Source organism: Suncus etruscus, chromosome 9 (genome assembly GCF_024139225.1).
Source record: "Suncus etruscus isolate mSunEtr1 chromosome 9, mSunEtr1.pri.cur, whole genome shotgun sequence".
Classification (NCBI taxonomy): Eukaryota; Metazoa; Chordata; class Mammalia; order Eulipotyphla; family Soricidae; genus Suncus; species Suncus etruscus.
This window is the reverse complement of record NC_064856.1, coordinates 9444003-9463799: the sequence shown is the minus strand read 5'-3', so window position 1 is coordinate 9463799 and position 19797 is coordinate 9444003. Positions and strand designations below refer to the sequence as shown.

General features: G+C 44.4%; 1 protein-coding gene across 1 annotated transcript in view; it reads right to left on the bottom strand.

The window, feature by feature from the left end:
• Positions 1-10227: 10227 nt before the first annotated feature.
• Positions 10228-19797, bottom strand: part of SNTA1 (syntrophin alpha 1) — a 48508-nt gene continuing 38938 nt past the window's right edge. The window contains exons 4-8 of the mRNA XM_049779249.1: positions 17935-18142; positions 17673-17803; positions 14706-14902; positions 12435-12622; positions 10228-12351 (exon numbers count right to left, since the gene is read on the bottom strand). Of these exons, the coding sequence (XP_049635206.1) occupies positions 12259-12351; positions 12435-12622; positions 14706-14902; positions 17673-17803; positions 17935-18142 (817 nt within the window). The 3' untranslated portion in view covers positions 10228-12258. The remainder of the gene's footprint in view (positions 12352-12434; positions 12623-14705; positions 14903-17672; positions 17804-17934; positions 18143-19797) is intronic.

The following is a 19797-nucleotide window of genomic DNA, read 5'->3' as shown; positions in this document are numbered from 1 at the left end:
AGCAAATGACATTTTATCTTTTATGGTGGCTGCATGGTATGCCATTGTACTTATCTATCACAATTTCTTTTTTTAATAATTTGTATTGTGACCAAAGTGAATCACAAATCTTTCACAGTAATATTTAAAGTACATAATGACAAGGAAGCAGGGCCATTCCCACCACCAGTCTTATCCTCCCTCCACCCTGTTCCCAGCATGAGTCCCATACCTCCCCACTTGGCTCCCTGGACTGCTAGTGTAACATGTCCTCTCTGTGTATAGCTTGTTGTAGGTTGGGTATCTTGATTCTGTTGTCATTGACTTTGGGTTTGGTATTTAATTCTGATCTTTTTTTTATTTCCACTCAATGTTCATATGACTGTTTGCTCCTGGTACCATCCACTTTTTTCGCCTCAGTTTAGGAGGCAGAACAAGATGATTCAAGTTCTGTGGTTTTGTTGCAAAAAGAAAACTGAGAGGATTCCCACAGTCTTCAAACTTTTTAAACATAGGGCCAGTTCACTGTCCCTCAGACCGTTGGAGGGCTGGACTATAGTTAAAAAAAAAAAAACTATGAACAAATTCCTATGCACACAGCATATATTTTATTTTGAAATGAAGAAACAAAATGGGAACAAATACAATATGTGGCCTGTGGACCATAGTTTGAGGACCACTGGCTAGAGGCTATAAATATCGATTTAAAAAAAGAAAGAAAGGGGGAAGAAAAATAAACAAGCAATGACAAAAAGACACAACAGCATCAAAAACAACCACAAGGAAAAAAAAAGGACAGAGGGCTGGTGTGGCAAGGGCAAGGTTTTGTAGGGGTTCTTTTGGGGTTTTATATTTTTTTTGGAGGGTTTTTGTTTTGTTTGTTTTTCATAGGCACAGTAAGTATTGGGGAAATTAGAAAGGGAATTCCCTTGGCCTAAGAGGTACATGGTTTCTCCACCCTTGAAATATACTGTCATGGGAACAACTACAGGCTCCATACACATTCATTATCAAACCCCAGGGTCTTTTTATGGTGCCAAGATGTGTTCTGCTCAGTTGTGGATGACAAAATCAGTCCTCTGTACTTAGAGATCTTGGTATTTGCACAGGTCATAGGACAAAGTCTAGGATAGAGTCTTCCTTTATGGTTCTTTCTTTCTTTTTTTTTTTTTTTTGGGCCACACCCGGTAACGCTCAGGGGTTACTCCTGGCTATGCGCTCAGAAGTCGCTCCTGGCTTGGGGGACCATATGGGACGCCGGGGGATCGAACCGCGGTCCGTCTCCTAGGCTAGCGCAGGTAAGGCAGGCACCTTACCTCCAGCGCCACCGCCCGGCCCCCTTCCTTTATGGTTCTAGAAGTTCTACTCTGTCATGGTTATTGTGGTCAGTCTTCTGTAATTAGTGGTCTTGGTTTTTGCACTGATCCTAGGACAAAGCCTAGGATAGAGTTTCCTTCTGGTTCCAGAAGTTGTGCTCAGTTGCGGTTGTCAAAACCAGACCTCTGGATTTAGAGATCTTTGTTATTATACAAATTCTAGGCTAAAGCCTAGGTTCGGATTTTTCTTATTGGTCCCAGGAAAAGTTCTGCTCAGTCGCAGTTGTCAAAGTTAGTCTTCTGTAATTAGTGATCTTGGGTTTTTGTTTTTTTTTTTTTTTGGTTTTTGGTTTTTGGTTTTTGGGCCATACCTGGCAGTCTCAGGGGTTACTCTTGGCTGTCTGCTCAGAAATAGCTCCTGGCAGGCACGGGGGACCATATGGGACACCGGGATTCGAACCAACCACCTTAGGTCCTGGATTGGCTGCTTGCAAGGCAAACGCCGTTGTGCTATCTCTCTGGGCCCATGATCGTGGTTTTTGCACAAATCAAAGGACGACGTGTCTTCTGATTTCATCTTACCATTAGGTGATGAGATAGGACAATCTGCTCTTAGATCAAGTTATTGCTGTTTCCTCATCATCAGGATGTCATATCAACTGGCACAAGTTGGTGCCAGAGCAGTATTAAGAATTCCCCCATGGGGGCTGGAGAGATAGCATGGAGGTAAGGCGTTTTGCCTTTCCTGCAGAAGGACGGTGGTTCAAATCCCAGCATCCTATATGGTCCCTTGTGCCTACCAGGGGCGATATCTGAGCCTACAGCCAGCCTACAGCCAGGAGTAACCCCTGAGAACTACCGGATGTGACCCAAAAACCAAAAAAAAAAAAAAAGAAATTCCCCCATGGGAAATTTGGTTCCTGGTGCTGTTACAGGAAACTGTCAGTTCTATGTTTAGTATCTGTTGGTTGGACTGTCACTGTCCAATCACATGGAGTCTAAGTTGGGTCCACCTGACACATTTTCAGGGTGGGAGGTGCCCCTGTATTATAAAATGTATGATTTTTTTTGTTTTGGGGCCACACCCGGTGACTCTCAGGGGTTACTCCTGGCTATGCGCCCAAAAATCGCTCCTGGCTTGGGGGACCATATGGGATGCCAGGGACCGAACTGTAGTCTATCCTAGGTTAGCGCGTTCAAAGCAGACACCTTACGACTCGCGCCACTGCTCCAGCCCCAAATATATGGGTTCTTATCCCTAGTAGATAAGAGCTTGTTTTTATACATAAAATTTCCCCTTTTTCCCTATGCCTTAGCAAAAGGAAATGTACCCTGGTTTTGACCTGAGCTTTTATCCCAAGCAAGACTTTTTCTTCTAGATTTTTGTACCAAGCAGAACCAAAACAAGTGAAATTAAAGAAAAAAATATATAACAACTTCTTTACCTATCCATTTGTTATTAAACATTTGCTTTATTTCCATATCCTGGTGTTAGTTCTAAGCACTATAATGTATATAGGTGTGCATATATTTTTAATTAATTTTTTGTGTTTGAGGGTAGATGTAATATTTGACATATAGTTTGGTTTAGCCTATAGCAATGAAAAACAGAATGGATAGTTCTCCAAAAAAAGTAAGAACCAGGGCCAGAGTGATAGCACAGTAGTAGGGCTTTTTTCCTGCACGCAGCCAACCCAGGACAGACCCAGGCTCCATCCTGACATCCCATATGGTGCCCCAAGCCTACCAGGAGCTATTTCTGAGCACAGGGCCAGGAGTAACCCCTGTGCACGACCAGGTGTGACCAAAAAAAATATAACTTCGAGGTAACTCAGTGATTCCATTTCTTTTTACTTTGGGGGGAGGGTTTTTCTAGCTGTGTTCAGGACTTAACTCCTGGTTTGTGCACAGGAATCATTTATGGCAGTGCTCATGGGAAGGATCATATATGCCACCAGAAATTGAACCCAGGTTGGCTGCACAGAAATCAAGCATCTTACTCCTGTACTATCTCTGTGGCCCCTTTATTTTGCTTTTTGAATATGACTGCTGAGAAAAAAAATCTTATGTGGTCTATATTATAGTCCATCAGTCAGCCTTATTCTATCATTTAAAGACTTCCAACTCATACTTCTTTGTGGAAACTCTCTTTGGGTGTCTAATGGCCATTTCTAACTTCTACAGAACTCTCATTTCTACACACACACACACACACATCATCATCATCATCATCATCATCATCTCACAATATCTATTCCTACTCAGTCTGATCCATCTCAGTAAAAGGTCTAAACATGGGATCAGATATAGCATGGAGGTAGGGCATGCCTTGCACGCAGAAGGATGGTAGTTCAAATCCCGGCATTCCATATGGTCCCCCGAGCCTGCCAGGAGCAATTTCTGAGCATAAAGCCAGGAGTAACCCCTGAGTGCTGCCAGGTGTGACCCCCCCCCAAAAAAAAAGACTTTTTGTGAAAATAATGTTAAGGATAAAATGTCCGTCGGTAGCATGCCTTTTTTCTGTTTTTTATTTTATTTTTATTTATTATTTTTTATTTTTTTAGTTTTTGGGCCACACCCGGCGGTGCTCAGGGGTTACTCCTGGCTGTCTGCTCAGAAATAGCTCCTGGCAGGCACGGGGGACCATATGGGACACTGGGATTCGAACCAACCACCTTTGGTCCTGGATCGGCTGCTTGCAAGGCAAATGCCGCTGTACTATCTCTCCGGGCCCTTTTCTGTTTTTTAATTATTGAGTTTTGAGGATTCTGTGAGCTCTTTCAACTAGTTCTTTTTTTTTTTTCTTTTGGTTTTTTGGGTCACACCCGGCGGTGCTCGGGGGTTACTCCTGGCTGTCTGCTCAGAAATAGCTCCTGGCAGGCACGGGGGACCATATGGGACACCGGGATTCGAACCAACTACCTTTGGTCCTGGATCGGCTGCTTGCAAGGCAAACGCCGCTGTGCTATCTCTCCGGGCCCCTCAACTAGTTCTTGTCCTTATGGATTATAGGGGATTCTAGTGATATGTTTAATTTGACATTGTTTGCAAAATGATCGAAACATTTTACTGATTTAGGAAGGGACATTATCTGTTTTTATGTATCGGGGGACACCTATAACAGAAAAACATTACAGCATGAAATTTAGCTCTTTCAGAAGTAATTGATACCTCCCATGTGATGTGCAATATCCATGTGCAAGGTTGCTTATTAAGGTTGCTTGTTAAGTAAACCCATCATAGAGGCCCAAATAGCTGGGCTATAGCACCCATGGGAGAATGAGGGACTGCATAATATTAAAAGCCACATCTTCTCTCCAGAAATGAACCTGGAACTAAAGGACTTTTGGATCTGGTACATGAAAAATTCAATTCCTGTCAAGCTTTTTGAGTTAAACAGCTGGTGCTAGTTAAATCTAGATTTCCCTATAAAGTACTAAATAAGTTGCTGAGTTCAGAGTTTAGTATTCAATCCAATCCAATTTATATCACCTAAGAGTTCTTGAAAGCCATTAATAGTTCTTAGATTTTTCTGATAAACAAATGTTTTGGGGAGTACACTCCAATATGAAGCCCAAGTATTGAGATGGAGTCAAAGTTTGAATTTTTGTGGCTCTTGTTAAGCTGATGACATATTCATACAAACATTGTAATTTTCTAAGAATAGAGCAAGTCATATAATGTCATCCATATAGTGCACCAAATATTTCTGATAAAAAATTTTTTTTGTTAGCTGGAAGAAAGACCACGTCAACAAAATATTGACACATGGTGGGTAAGTTCTCCATGCCCTGAGGCAACACCATCTGTTTAAACCACTGCATGGGGGAATCTATTATTGAGAAAAGGAACTGAAAAGGCAAAGTGCTTTTCTGTCATTTGTGTGAATGGAAATATTATAAAAACAGTATTTTAGGAGCTGAAGCGATGATGCAGAGGTAGGGTATTTGCCTTGCACGTGGCTGGTCCAGGATGGATGGTGGTTCGATCCCCCAGCATCCCATATGGTCCCCCAAGCCAGGGGCAATTTCTGAGTGCAGAACCAGGAGTAACCTCTGAGCGTCACCAGGTGTGGAAAAAATAAACTAACCTTGGTTCGATCCCGGCATCCCATATGGTTCCCCGAGCCAGGAGCAATTTCTGAATGCATAGCCAGGAGTAACCCCTGAGCATCATAGGGTGTGGCCCAAAAAGCCAAAAACAAAACAAAACAAAACAAAAAACAGGAGTCAGAGAGATAGCATGGAGATAAGGTTGTTTGCCTTTCACGCAGGTTGGTGGTTGGAATCTCGACATCCCATATAGTCCCCTGAGCCTGCCAGGAGCGATTTCTGAGCATAGAGCCAGGAGTAACCCCTGAACGCTGCCGGGTGTGACCCAAAACAAAACAAAACAAAACAAAAAAAAAAAAACTGTATTTTAATTAAATTGCTCTCGAACGCCAGTCTTTTAGTATGGCTACTGATGAAGGTAAGACATTCTGTAATTTTCCCATAGGAACAATGGAAGCATCAACAGCTCTTAAATCAAATAAAAAGTCTCCAGCTACCTGATCACTTTTTATTACAAATATTAGTGAATTCCATTAAGAAAAGGAGATTTGGGGACCAGAGAGATAGCACAGCGGCGTTTGCCTCGCAAGCAGCTGACCCAGGACCTAAGGTGGTTGGTTCAAATCCCATGTCCCATATGGGCCCCCATGCCTGCCAGGAGCTATTTCTGAGCAGATAGCCAGGAGCACCGCTGGGTGTGCCCCCCCCAAAAAAAAAAAAGAAAAGAAAAGGAGATTTCATTGTGTCCCAGTCTCAGCTATTCATCAATTAAATTTCTCAGTACCTCTAGTTTTGTGCTGTTGATGAGCCACTGGAGAATCCAGATTGTAACATTGGCCTTCCATTCAATAAGGATGGGTTCTGAGCGCTTTAACCTGTGGCCTCAATTAAAAAGGTGAAACTGGGGCTGGAGCAATAACACAGAGGGAGGGCATTGCCTTGCACACAGCCACCTGGGTTCATTTCCTGGCATCCTGTATGGTCCCCAAGCCTGCTAGGAGTGATTTTTGAACCAGGAGTAGCCCCTTAGCACCACCAGGTGTGGCACCAAAACAACAAAACAAAACAAAACAAAGAAAAGGGGAAACCTCTGAGCTGCTGTGCTGAAAGGAGTTGAGCGATAAGGTGAAATATCTGACTGAGATAGTGAAATGAGAGGGGGTTGAGCAAGGGATGTTATATTCCACCCTCCATTGTTTATGCATATTATGCCCACATAGGTTTATCGAAGCTGAAGCTACGTGTGGTAAAATAAACAGAAATCCTGTTGATTTTCTGGTCCTATGCACTTTAAAAGCCTAGCACTCTGGTGAACAGAAACTGGAGGCAGAATGCCACCTATTCCCTTCAGGCTGTAAGGCTGAATTGGCTGCAATTCCCAGTTACATGGCCAATATTTTAAAGCAATTACAGATATTTCAGTGCCAGAGTCAAACATTCTTTTAAACTTCTGCCCTGATTTCAAGAATTTAACATTGGATTTTCCTCTTTAAGCTTAGCAGTAAAAGCTATTAATAGATTAGTAGAATCTTCAGGATATGTACTTCTGAAACTCTGTTCCCTGATGCTTTTTCATTTACCAGGAATAACATTGGGAAGTAACAAAATTTGAGCTATGTTTACACCCTTCTTAAAAGTATAAACTGTAGGCACAGAAACAAGAACTATTATTTCTCCAACATGGTCAGAATCTATAATTCCCATATGAATAAAAATACCTTTTAGTGTCAGGCTGCTCCTTCCCAAAATCAGTCCCACAGTACCCAAGGAAATTGGCCCTGTTATGCCATATCTGGCAAGGGCACTGAACTGGTATTATATTTAAATCTTCAGGTCAGGGTACAGGCACAGCTTCCTAAGGTGTTAAGACTTTAATGAGCTTATGCTGTGGAATTCTCTTGGGCTGTCTAGGAAGCTGAATTATTGATGAAAAAGTTCCCTGATTTTGTTGGGCCTGGGATTGGTCCCTGACCAAGTTTCCTGAGACAGGTTGAATAAATCTTGGCCTCGAGAGGATAGGTGTGCTAACTGGAGCAGAAAAAGACTGCATCCTGTAGTCTCTACATAAATGTCTCATTTTGCCACAGTTAAAGCATTTGATCTGAAGTCACGGGTTGCTTTTGGAACCCTTCCCTGGTTTCCAGGGATACAATAAGATGAAAGACAATCTTAGCCCTTCATTGGGGCTTGCCACACCTTAGGCAAGGTCCAGGTAATCTCCTCAGGCAAAAGCCACCATTTCTATTAACTGGGTTATTGTATCCAATCTGGTCCCTAGAGTTTGCATCTGAATAGCATATAATGATAAAGGTGTGGCAGCAGGGGCTTAAGGGAATAATTTTAAGTTCCAACATTTCTACAAGCATGTAGAAATCCCATGACATCTTCTTTCTCCCTAATGGGACATAATATAGCCTGATAATTTTCATTGGCATTGTCAAAGGCTAAGGTTTTCATCAGGAGCTGTTGAGCTACCATATTCTTAATTTGCCTCCAAATAGCTTCTGTCAATTTCTCCCAGAAAGTCTGCATATGGTTCTGTAGCTCCCTGAAAAATCTTTGTATAACTACTCTTAAATTCGGTATTTGAATCAATTAAATTCAGATTTTTCTAAAACCTTCGATGCAAGTTCTCTGACATATCCCAAAACAGTGCAGAGTTATTTTGACTGCTTGTTTCTGAAAACTCTCCTTTTCCTATAAGAAACTCATAAGACAATGGGACTCCTGCAACTATCCTTGCAGAATGATCTAGGCTATTAATCTTACTCTTAGTTCCTTCAGAGAACCACATCTTCCACTGTAAAAATTGGGAAGCACTCAGGCAGATCTTAGCCACAGTATTAAAGTCCTTTTTTTTTTTCTTTCTTTCTTAGTATTAAAGTCCTGATGGGTCAGGGCCAGTGAGGTGGCGCTAGAGGTAAGGTGTCTGCCTTGCAAGCGCTAGCCAAGGAAGGACTGTGGTTAGATCCCCCGGTGTCCCATATGGTCTCCCCAAGCCAGGGGCGATTTCTGAGCACTCAGCCAGGAGTAACTCCTGAACATCAAACTTTTGGGTGTGGCCCCCCAAAAAAAGTCCTGATGGGTCGAACACCCACCTTCACTCCAGCTACCAAGAAATTCAACAATAATAACAACAAAAAATAGAAAGACTATACTCCAAGCATACATTCTTTTTTTTTTTTTTTTTTTTTTTTGGTTTTTCAGGCCACACCCGTTTGATGCACCGGGGTTACTCCTGGCTATCTGCTCAGAAATAGCTCCTGGCAGGCACGGGGGACCATATGGAACACCGGGATTCGAACTGACCACCTTAGGTCCTGGATCAGCTGCTTGCAAGGCAAATGCTGCTGTGCTATCTCTCCGGCCCCCCAAGCATATTTCTTAAATTGACCCAGGTATTCCATATTTAAACTCATATAGGTTGAAGTTTGTTTTGCTAATAGGGATGATTTGTTTCTGATTCTGTATTAGTACTAATTTCCCTGAGAATTAACCATTCCACACTCTCTAAAGAGTTGTGGTGGGGATGGGGCTTGTCCCAGTTTCTTTACAGTGTTGCAGTGGGGCAGAGTGGATGACAATTTTACAGATCCATTTCCTAATTCAGCATCTGATTGCTCTATCATTATCTCACTTTCGGCATTAATTACATTTAGCAAGTCATTTAGCAGGCAAAGCAGCTAGCAACTCTTCAGGCCTAGTGTAAGTGGGGGGGGTGGCAAAATACCAATCTTGGGGCTTTTGGCTTGATCATGTATGATTACCAGAATTTTTTTTAATTTTTCAGCTTTAGAGGCTATAGAGGTGCTTTAAAAACAGTTGAAAGTATTTTAGAAACATTTGGTGCAGTTTCAGTATTGTTTGTATTTTTCATATTTCACAATAATATGAACTATAACAAGGAGAATCACTACCAGAACTACCAATGCATAAATTCTACATCAGTATGTTTTTTTTTTTTTGTTTTTTTGTTTTTTTTTTTGGTTTTTGGGCCACACCCGTTTGACGCTCAGGGGTTACTCCTGGCTATGTGCTCAGAAATCGCCCCTGGCTTGGGGGGACCATATGGGACGCCGGGGGATCGAACCGCGGTCCGTTCCTTGGCTAGCGCTTGTAAGGCAGACACCTTACCTCTAGCGCCACCTTCCCGGCCCCATACATCAGTATGTTTTATCTTGACTGTTGGAATAAAGAAGGTATCAATGTGTGTGAGAAGAAGCCAGGGTTCCTCATCCAAAACCACGCCATTGTCACAATTTTGAGGCAAATAGAAGCTAACTCAAAAATTTACGACCCATGAGCCAGAGAGATAGCATGAAGGTAGGGCATTTGCCTGGCAAGCAGAAAGACGGTGGCTCAAATCCCGGCATCCCATATGGTCCCCTGAGCCTGCCAGGAGCGATTTCTGAGTGTAGAGCCAGGAGTAACCCCTGAGCACTGCTGGGTGTGACTCCCCAAAAAAATTAAGACCAAAAAATCCACTTAAGCAACCATGAAATTATTCACAGGGAACATCTCACTAGTCATAGGTGGAGTCCCTGCTCCAGGCGTCAGGAGAAGCGGAAGCCCCATGCCCTAATCCCAGGGCATTGGAGAGACATGGGTCTGGAAGCAAACACTAACACTGGAAATAATCCACACACAGTTAAGGGGAATAAAACAGGGTCAGGAACTTCCGCATGCAGGCCATCCATTTCTATGAAACAGATAATTCAGTTGTGAGGAAACTGAAACTGCAGGGCATCTCTCCCTTTTTTTACCTAAATTTAAGTAATCTTAATATAAAAACTGATATTCAATTCAGCTATTGGAAAACCAGTATATTTTCAAAAACTTAGTTATCTGAATCTTTTTTATTGTAAAAAATACGTTCATCACACATTTTAAAATAATTTTTATTAAAGTAACATACATTATAACATTTAGTCTTAGGTGTGCATCATTATAAATTAATGTCTATACATGAAGTTTATCACCAAATGAATCCAATTTTTGTAACTGTAAATTTTACAAAATCTAACTACAAGTGAGTTTCCAGTGAAAATTTGGCACCTGAATAGAGATGTTGTAAGTGTGCTTATTTTTTGTTTTTCCAGTGCTGGAGATTGAACCTCAGTCTCATTGCATGCAAGGCATGCACTTTACTGCTGCTGAGTCACTTCCCAAACTTGACATGTGCTGTAGATATAAAAATATATACCAGATTTCAAAGACAGGGCACGGAAAAAAATGTGAAATGCTTCATGAATAAGTGTTTCTACTGTTATATAATACATGTAACATTGGGATATATTGGGCTACATAAAATATATTATTAAAATTATTGTCATCTCCTTTTATATTCTTTAATGTGAATGCTAGGAAATTTTAAACATATATGTGACTCCCATTATATTTCTAATGGACAGTGCAAGGCCAAAAAGTAGATAAGACCTGGTCTGACTCCAAGTTCAGATATTGCAGAGCTCTTGTTATTTGGGACAAGTCACTCTCCCCCAACGAGTCCCAGTCCCCTTACCTATAAAACAGAGACCTCTGTGCCCAGCAAACATGTATTTATGTGGTGAGGAATCAATGAGGAATGAATGCACAGTGCCAGTGCCAAGAGACAACAAGCTCTCAGGGTGTGATACCATTACTGGTATCACTGATTTTTCTGGCAATAGAAGCAAAATAGTTCTACCAAAGCAAACTCAAATCCAACCATCATTTTATATCTTGCAAAGACATATTCTACAAAACCTACTCCAAATGTCCTCCCTCCTGCATAAAAGGGGCCCACAGCAATCTACAGTGGTCCACAAGTTCCTTGACATTCCTTCAAAAGGTGGAACCTAACCCCTTCCCCTTAAGTGTGTGCTAGGCTTAGTGCTTCACTTCTAATAAATTGAATAAAACAGTAGTGATAGCATGTGACAGCCAAGACAAGGTCATAGAAGGCATGTGTAATCCTCTTGGCTCTCTCTTCCTGTAGACTCTCTGGGGTCAACCCCTGCTCATGAGCATACTCAAGCAGCCCTGCATTTAGGCCCAGGAAGAAAGAAAAGGGACTTCCTGCTCACAACCAGGTGAGTGGACAATGCTGGACATGGATACTCCAGCCCCAGTCAAGCCTTCAGTGGAGTGCATGCCTAGCCAACATCTTGACTATAACTTCACGAAAAATAAAAATAGAGGGAAGAGCAACACATAGTGCCTGATCCACAGAACTGAAAAGATAATAGAAACCCACTTTGTTTCAGCAATTAAATTTGAGGGTGATTTATCAATAATGGATAATTGATATATACTTGATGAGAGAGCTCTTCTATTTGGCAAGGGAGCTCAGTCCTGAGTCTGGTCTACCTTGGGTTGACTGAGGCACTGTAAGATCCCATGGTCAAGGTACAAAACCACAGACACTGGGCCAGGCTGCCTGCATGCTCATAGGCTGTTTATTCATCCAAGACAGAGAAAAACCAGTTGCCCCTAGGTGGTAGAGCTGAAATGAGAAAAGAGCACAGAGGCTCCTCCTCTTTCTCATGCTTGGGATCCCGACTTCAGGTGGGGCCCCTGAGAATGGCTTAAGTGCCTTGAGGAGGTCCAGCAGTTGTTGATTGGGCTCAGAATCTCTACAGGAGCAGTTCCCAGGCTCGGAATGGCTCTGTGTACACAAAATATCACTCTCCAAAAGGCACTGGTGAGTAGAGAGGGAGAGGGGTAGGAAGGCTTCCCCATTACAAGTAAGACCAACTAGGTTGTGGGTCTCCATCCCATCCCCCAAGATAACCCACCCAGGACTGGATCTCTGCACCCATATTTCTTCTTTCTCCTTTCTGTCGGTCCAGTAGTATGCAGGCAGTCCACAAAGGGTCAGATAAAGCCAAGTGCTAGATGACCCCTCTTCAAGGCTGGGCATCCAGTGACTTCTAGACCAAAAGCCCTAGGCGGGTGACTTTGGCAGAGAGGAAGGAGTGGATGATGAAGACCATGGTTTTGGGGCATGAATGCAGGTCCAGTTGCTGTGGGGTAGATGGAAAAAAGAATCAGGAGCCCCACCCAGCTTGATGTTTAGAAGAGCAGTTCCCCCCACCTCTCCACTCACAATCTCTCCTTCAGTGCCCCCGAAGTCCAAGAAAAGGAGACTGGCACCATCGTCTGAAGACATCTGCAGCTTCTCAAAAGGCTGGCGAAGCAGCACTGCTCGGGCTGCATTTGGCTCGGCTGCCCAAAGTGTGAAGCCCTTGTCAATATGCACAGAGAGGTTGCAGGGCCGGCCGTTCCATGTGCAGGCTGGTGGGGGACACAAGTGGGCTCAGTCAGCCCCTCCAAGACTGCATACCTCAACTCCAACCCCCTCCAGGAGCTCCCAAAGGAGAGCTTGAATATCCCAGCAATGAGAATCTTTCAAATAAAAGCCAACCATGCTATAGGGAACCACACCCCACCTGCAAAAAGCAGAAAGATGGACCTCCAGATAGCCTACTTCTGGCCCTGCCTCTTGCAGCCAAAGCAAAAAAGGGGCTGCTTAACCTCTGTCATTCTCTGTAGAAGGCAACGGCAAGTCATCAAGCATGACCTCAAAGGCCCATAAAGCTGACCAGCAAAATGAAACTTCCAAATGCACATGGATCATTTGAATATAAGACGAAAACAAAAAAAAACTTGGGGACCGAAGCAATAGTACAGAAGTAGGGCATTTGCCTTGCACACGGCTGAACTGGAATTGACCTGGGAATTATCCCCGGCATATGGTCCCCATATGGACCCATATGGTCCCCCTGAATCTGCCAGGAGAGATTTGAGCGCAGAGCCAGGAGTAACTCCTGTAGCTCAAATCGCACCTCCCCCCCCCCCCAAAAAAAATCAAATGATAGTACAGCAGATAGGGAGCTTGCCTTGCCTACAACTGAGTCAGGTTCAATCCCCAAGGTCCCCTCTGGTCCCCTAAGCCGGCCAGGAATGATCATATGTGGCCCAAAATTTAAGGAAGGAAGGAAGGAAGGAAGGAAGGAAGGAAGGAAGGAAGGAAGGAAGGAAGGAAGGAAGGAAGGAAGGAAGGAAGGAAGGAAGGAAGGAAGGAAGGAAGGAAGGAAGGAAGGAAGGAAGGAAGGAAGGAAGGAGAAAGGAAGAAAGAAGGAGAAAAGAAGAAAGAAGAGGAAGAAGAAAAGAAGAAAGAAGAAGGAGAAGGAGGAGGAGGAGGAGGAGGAGATGGGGGGGGCCGGAGAGATAGCACAGCGGCGTTTGCCTTACAAGCAGCCAATCCAGGACCAAAGGTGGTTGGTTCGAATTCCGGTGTCCCATATGGTCCCCCGTGCCTGCCAGAAGCTACTTCTGAGCAGACAGCCAGGAGTAAGCCCTGAGCTCCGCCGGGTGTGGCCCAAAAACCAAAAAAAAAAAAAAAGAAGAAGAAGAAGGAGAAGGAGGAGGAGGAGGAGAAGAAAAAGGAGAAGAAGGAGAAGAAGAAGGAGGAGAAGAAAAAGAAGAAGAAGAAGAAGAAGAAGAACAAGAACAAGAAGAAGAAGAAGAAGAAGAAGAAGAAGAAGAAGAAGAAGAAGAAGAAGAAGAAGAAGAAGAACAAGAACAAGAACAAGAACAAGAACAAGAACAAGAAGAACAAGAACAAGAACAAGAAGAAGAACAAGAAGAAGAACAAGAACAAGAACAAGAAGAAGAAGAACAACAACAACCTGTGATTTATCTAAGATCAAATTAAGAGGCCAGAATGAAAAAAAAAAAAAGAGGCCATAATGATAGTATAATAGGTAGGATGTTTGTTTTGCATGTACCTAATCCAGATTCAATCCCAGGCACCATATATGGTCCACTGAGCACTCAGGATTACTCCATGAGTAAGTCCTGAGCACACTTGAGTGTGGTCCCAAAACAAAATAAAACAAAGGGGCCGGGCGGTGGCGCTGGAGGTAAGGTGCCTGCCTTGCCTGCGCTAACCTAGGACGGACCGCGGTTCGATCCCCCGGCGTCCCATATGGTCCCCCAAGAAGCCAGGAGCAACTTCTGAGCGCATAGCCAGGAGTAACCCCTGAGCCTCACAGGGTGTGGCCCAAAAACCAAAAAAAAAAAAAAAAAAAAATTCAAATTAAATATGGCTAGCAGGGCACTTGCACTGCATGCAGCTGACCCAGGTTCAATCCCTAATACTCCATAATGTTCCCCCAAGCACTACCAGGAGTGAGCCCAGAGCCAAAAGAAAGACTTGAGCACTCCTGGGTGTGGTATCAAAAAAAGAAAAGTGAGAGCTCTTCAGGACTTCCACTATCCACATTTTATGCTTTCCTAAAACACCATAAAGAAACTTCTTGAAGGGGGCTAAGAGACTTATTACTGAAGCGGTATACCATTCTGCCATGCCCACCTGTTGACACCTCCTGAACACCCTCAGCAGCCTTGTGACAGCCATCCACCAGCTGGCGGGTCCAGGCAGCCAACTCCTGTGGCGACTCCACGCTGAACAGATGGGTGTCTACACCATGGCGTGTTCCCGTGCGCAGGGCAAAGGAGAGCTCTGTGTCATATGGCATTGAGCCCTTAGATGGACCTGAGTGTACCAGCCTGGAAGCAAGGAACAGAAGGTTGCCATGAGAACCCAGGCAGCATGGAGATGGGACATGGAGTGGGACAGAAAAGGAGCAAGACTCCATTACTACCTAGCAAGGTGGTGGGGGCTTCCAGACAGACACTCATTAACTCCCAGGGCACTTCCTCACCAACTCTCCCCTGATTTCATGTATCTTCAAACTCCAAGCAACCTTGGCTCCCCTCTGACAAGCACACCTGACGGTATGGCTCTGCTTCTTCTCCTTCAGACCATCTCTCAAATAAGAAATTCTCTGAACAGGGCCCGGAGAGATAGCACAGTGGCGTTTGCCTTGCAAGCAGCCGATCCAGGACCAAAGGTGGTTGGTTCGAATCCCGGTGTCCCATATGGTCCCCCGTGCCTGCCAGGAGCTGTTTCTGAGCAGACAGCCAGGAGTAACCCCTGAGCACCGCCGGGTGTGGTCCAAAAACCAAAAAAAAAAAAAAAAAAGAAATTCTCTGAACAGTCCCTTAACATCCCTGCCTATAACAGTCATATTGACAGAAAGTACACTTGTTCTTGGAGATAGTTGGCTTCTTTACTGTTGTTGGATTTTTGTTTGGTTGGTTAGTTGGTTTTTGGGCCACACAGCAATTCCCAAGGGCGATTCCTGGCTCTGCTCTCAATAGTCACTCCTGAGGGTACTCAGGAACTATATGGGATGCCACGGATGAAACCCATATTAGCCTCATAGAGCTAATATAGCCTCATATAGGTCATAGGCAAGCTCCCTACCTACCATCCTATCACTCCAGCCCCAGCAGTTGGTTTCTGATGATCCTTTCTCATCCATTAATCAGGAGGTTGATGATACATGACTCATTCTTGGCCCATGACCCAATTCATTATCTGCTGATATCCAGTAGTCTCAGGCCAGAATAAAAAGACCTGGGTGACAAGATCTCAGATGCTCAACCTTACTCCCACTTGCTATACAACTTTAGACACCTCACTGTCCCTGTCTAGGCAGAGGGCCTCAAAGTTCCAATCTGCAGTGGTCTTTGCTTTCCCTCCTCATACTTTCGAGCAGTCTTAGTTTCCCCAAAGAGGTTGCAGATGTTCAGTCTCCCGTTTCCCAGTACTGACCCCCAAGCTAGTGAGTCTCAAGATGCCCATCCAACACCTTCCATTCATCCCACACAATTTAGACTCAATTCAGCATCTTGCTCTAGACTCCTCCATTTGCATGCCTTTCCCCAGCCCCACTGCTCACCCAGACACTGTGCCAACCCTCCCCAGGATCTATTCATTCTGGCCACCTCCCTCAACCTCCCCATCTGGCCAACATGAAGCCTGCTTCATTTTACCACCCATGTTGCATCCCAATGCAAATGTGGCCTTTATTTTCCATCTGCTGCCTCCACCCACCTTCCTCAGATCCCCTGCACGTCACTGGCAGCCTCCCAGCTTCCATCCTGCCCCCGCCATGTGGCATTTCCAATGTGGCAGCCATGGGGACTTTTTGAAAAAAACACCACCTGAATCAACCTCACTCCCAAGTTAAAACCCCGCCAATCTGCCACAACACCTAAGATGAGGCTCAGATTCTTGAACCAGGCAAAAGTGACTCTGTCAGATCAGGCCCTGTTGACCCCCAACTCACTTCTCTTGGATTCACTACAGATTCTGCTCACTAGGTAGCACAAACTTTGCCATCTGGTGACACTCTCAGCCCTCAGTATCTTTGATAATGTTCTCTCTATATGAAAATCTATCTCCTCCTGCAATTAAGAATTCTCATTAGGGGCCCGGAGAGATAGCACAGCGGTGTTTGCCTTGAGAGCAGCCGATCCAGGACCAAAGGTGGTTGGTTCGAATCCTGGTGTCCCATATGGTCCCCCGTGCCTGCCAGGAGCTATTTCTGAGCAGAGAGCCAGGAGTAACCCCTGAGCATCACCGGGTGTGGCCCAAAAAACCAAAAAAAAAAAAAAAAAAAAAAGAATTCTCATTAGGGCTGGAGCATAGTAGAGTGTACAGGGTGCTTGCCTTGCACATGGCTGGCTGGGTTCAATCCCCAGCACCCCATATGATCCCCAGAATTACTAGGAGTTATTCCTGAGTGCAGAGCCAGGAGTAAGCCCTGAGCACAGCTGGGTGTGTCCCAAATATCAAAAATAAAACAAAATAGGGGCTGGATCAATAGCAAAGCAATAGGGCATTTGTTCTGCACGTGGCTGACCTGGAACAGGCCCGGGACAGATCTGGGTTTGATCCCTAGCATGCTATATGGTCCCCCAAGCCTGCCAGGAGTGATTTCTGAGTGCAGAGCCAGGAATAACCCCTGAACCCCTCTCACTATGGTCAAAAACCAAAAATAAAATAAATAAAATAAAAGTCTTCTATTCATTTATCAAAGACCAGCTCTAATATTCCCTCAGAAGCCTTCTCCAACCAGGCCCAACATAGTTGGTCCCTCTGGACCGTTCTTAGGTCAGTATCTTTCCCCAGTCCAGGTGCTTCTCCTGCAGAAGCACTGTTGGGGTACACTGTCCCCCAAATTATGCAGCATAGGTTGAGCAGAGTGAGTGGCAATGAATATGTGATGGATGAGCCTCACTTCCTTTTCTCCCAAACCTGTTTTACAGATAAGGAAATACAGACTCCAACAGGATAAATATTTGCTTTGGTCACTAGGGAAGTAAACTGTGACAGAAAGGGGCTGGAATCCCACTGCTTTTTGACCATTACCTGCCACCACCATCCCCTAAGATGTGGATAAAACAATTCCCCCCCACCTTTTAATACCTGGTGGTGATGAGTGGAGCAGTACGGGCTGGCTGACTCAGGGCCTCCCGGGTCTGGGGGAGACAACAGTAGAGAAGCAACTCCTTTTCCGTCAGCAGGGCCAGTGTAGGGGCTGTGCCTCCATTGGGCAGCTGTTGAAGGAAAAACCAAATGAGGAGTGAGAGTTGAGAAGTCAGAGGCAGGGGTAAAATGGTAAGAACAATGGGAATGGACAGGGGGAGAAAGAGGAGAGGAAAGAACAGGACCCCAACCCAGCAGGCACCTGCTCAGTTAGCCAGCCGATCTGCTTGATGGCCTGACTCCCATATGTGCTGGTGGCTGACAGCAGCGCGTGCAGCTCGTCCTTGACCCATGGCATCAGAGTGTTGATCTGGGCTTGGATGGCAGCTGCCCATGACTTTGCACTAGCCTCATCCTTGGTCCTCAGGAAGAGGGTGTGTTGGCCATCTGCTGAACATATCTCTAAATACCTGCAGGCACAAATAGGGGTGGGGGAGAGGAGCCTGTCCACAGGGCTCCTGTTGTGCAGCCCTGAAACTTGACCCAAGAAACCCCATCTACTACATAATCAGGAGAAAACTCTAGAGCTGTGATTGAGAGAACTGAGAGCCATGCTTACTGCTGAGGTTCTGGCCACACTTATTGGAGTCATAGTTTTCTAGGGACAGGAAACTATGACATGCATACACAGAAGCACAGACACACAAATATACACACATCAAACGTGATAAGGTATGAGAACTCATGATCTTATCCTTTTTTTGTTGTTGTTGTTCTTTTATTTCAGGGGAGAAGCCCACACATGACAATGCTGAGGAGTTACTCCTGGCTTTGCACTCAGGAATTACTCCTGGCAGTGCTCAGGAGACTATATGGGGTGCCAAGGATCAACTTGAATCAGTCAAGCTAAAGGAAAAGCCTTAATCACTGTATTATCTCTCCAGCCCCATCATTTTTTTTCCGATTCTAAGGAAAAGAGTCTCTTGCTAAGCCAGAAGTCAAGTTTCTACACAGAAATAAGTGAGCACTAATTAAGAGAAGAGGAAAACACAGAAATCCTAAATAGGACTGATGGACCAAACTGATCTAGATTCAAGAAAAAAACTGGAGCAGAGGTCAGAAAAATAATTCAATGGGTTGAGCTCATGCTTTCGTGAAGGAGGCCTGGATTTGAATCCTACCACCATATGGTCTTCCAAGCATTATTGGTAGTAGTCCATGAGCATTGAGCTGGGAGTAGCCCCAAAGCACTGCCAAGTATATCCTCACACACACACAAACTGGAGAAATGAATTAGGGACTTGGAAGAAAAAATAAAAGCAATGTGGGCAAATGTGAAGTTTGCAGAGAGATACTAAGAGTGACAGGAAGGGAATTTTTTTTCTATCCCCCCCAGCAATTTTAATTCAGGAAGGGAAATTTAGGTCCTAGATCGGCTGCTTGCAAGGCAAACACCGCTGTGCTATCTCTCCGGGCCCATTACTTCTTATTTTTAAGGCAACACCAGCAATGCTCTGGGGCTACTTTCTACTAACTGGTGCTTGGAGTCATTCCCAATGGTGCTCTGAAGAACCAGGTGGTGCTAGGGATAGAATTTAGTCCTCCCACATGCAATGTATGAACTCTAGCCTACTGAGCTCTCTCTGCTGTTTTGTGGGGCTTTAATATTCACACTTGAGGGGCCAGAGAGATAGCATGGAGGTAAAGGCGTTTGCCTCTTATGTAGAAGGTCGGTAGATCAAATCCCAGCATCCCATATGGTCCCCTGAGCTTGCCAGGAGCGATTTCTGAGCATAGAGCACTGCCAGGTGTGACTCAAAAAAAAAAACAAAAACAAAACAAAAAAAAATATTCACACTTGAGAGATTAGTAGGTAAGGCATTTGCCTAACATGATATCAACTCTAGTCTCTTCAGAATCCCATATGGCACCCACCAAGATTGATCCCTTCAGGGACCAATAAGCTCTGAACACCTACCTCTAGGTGTGTCCACAAAACAAAAACAAACTAAAAGAGATGCATACCATGTTGTCTTTTCCGTAATTGATGATAAGGGGCAGAAACTTAGGATGATTATTACAAACTTTATTCAAATACTTTGTCCCTTTGTCATTCTCTAGTGCA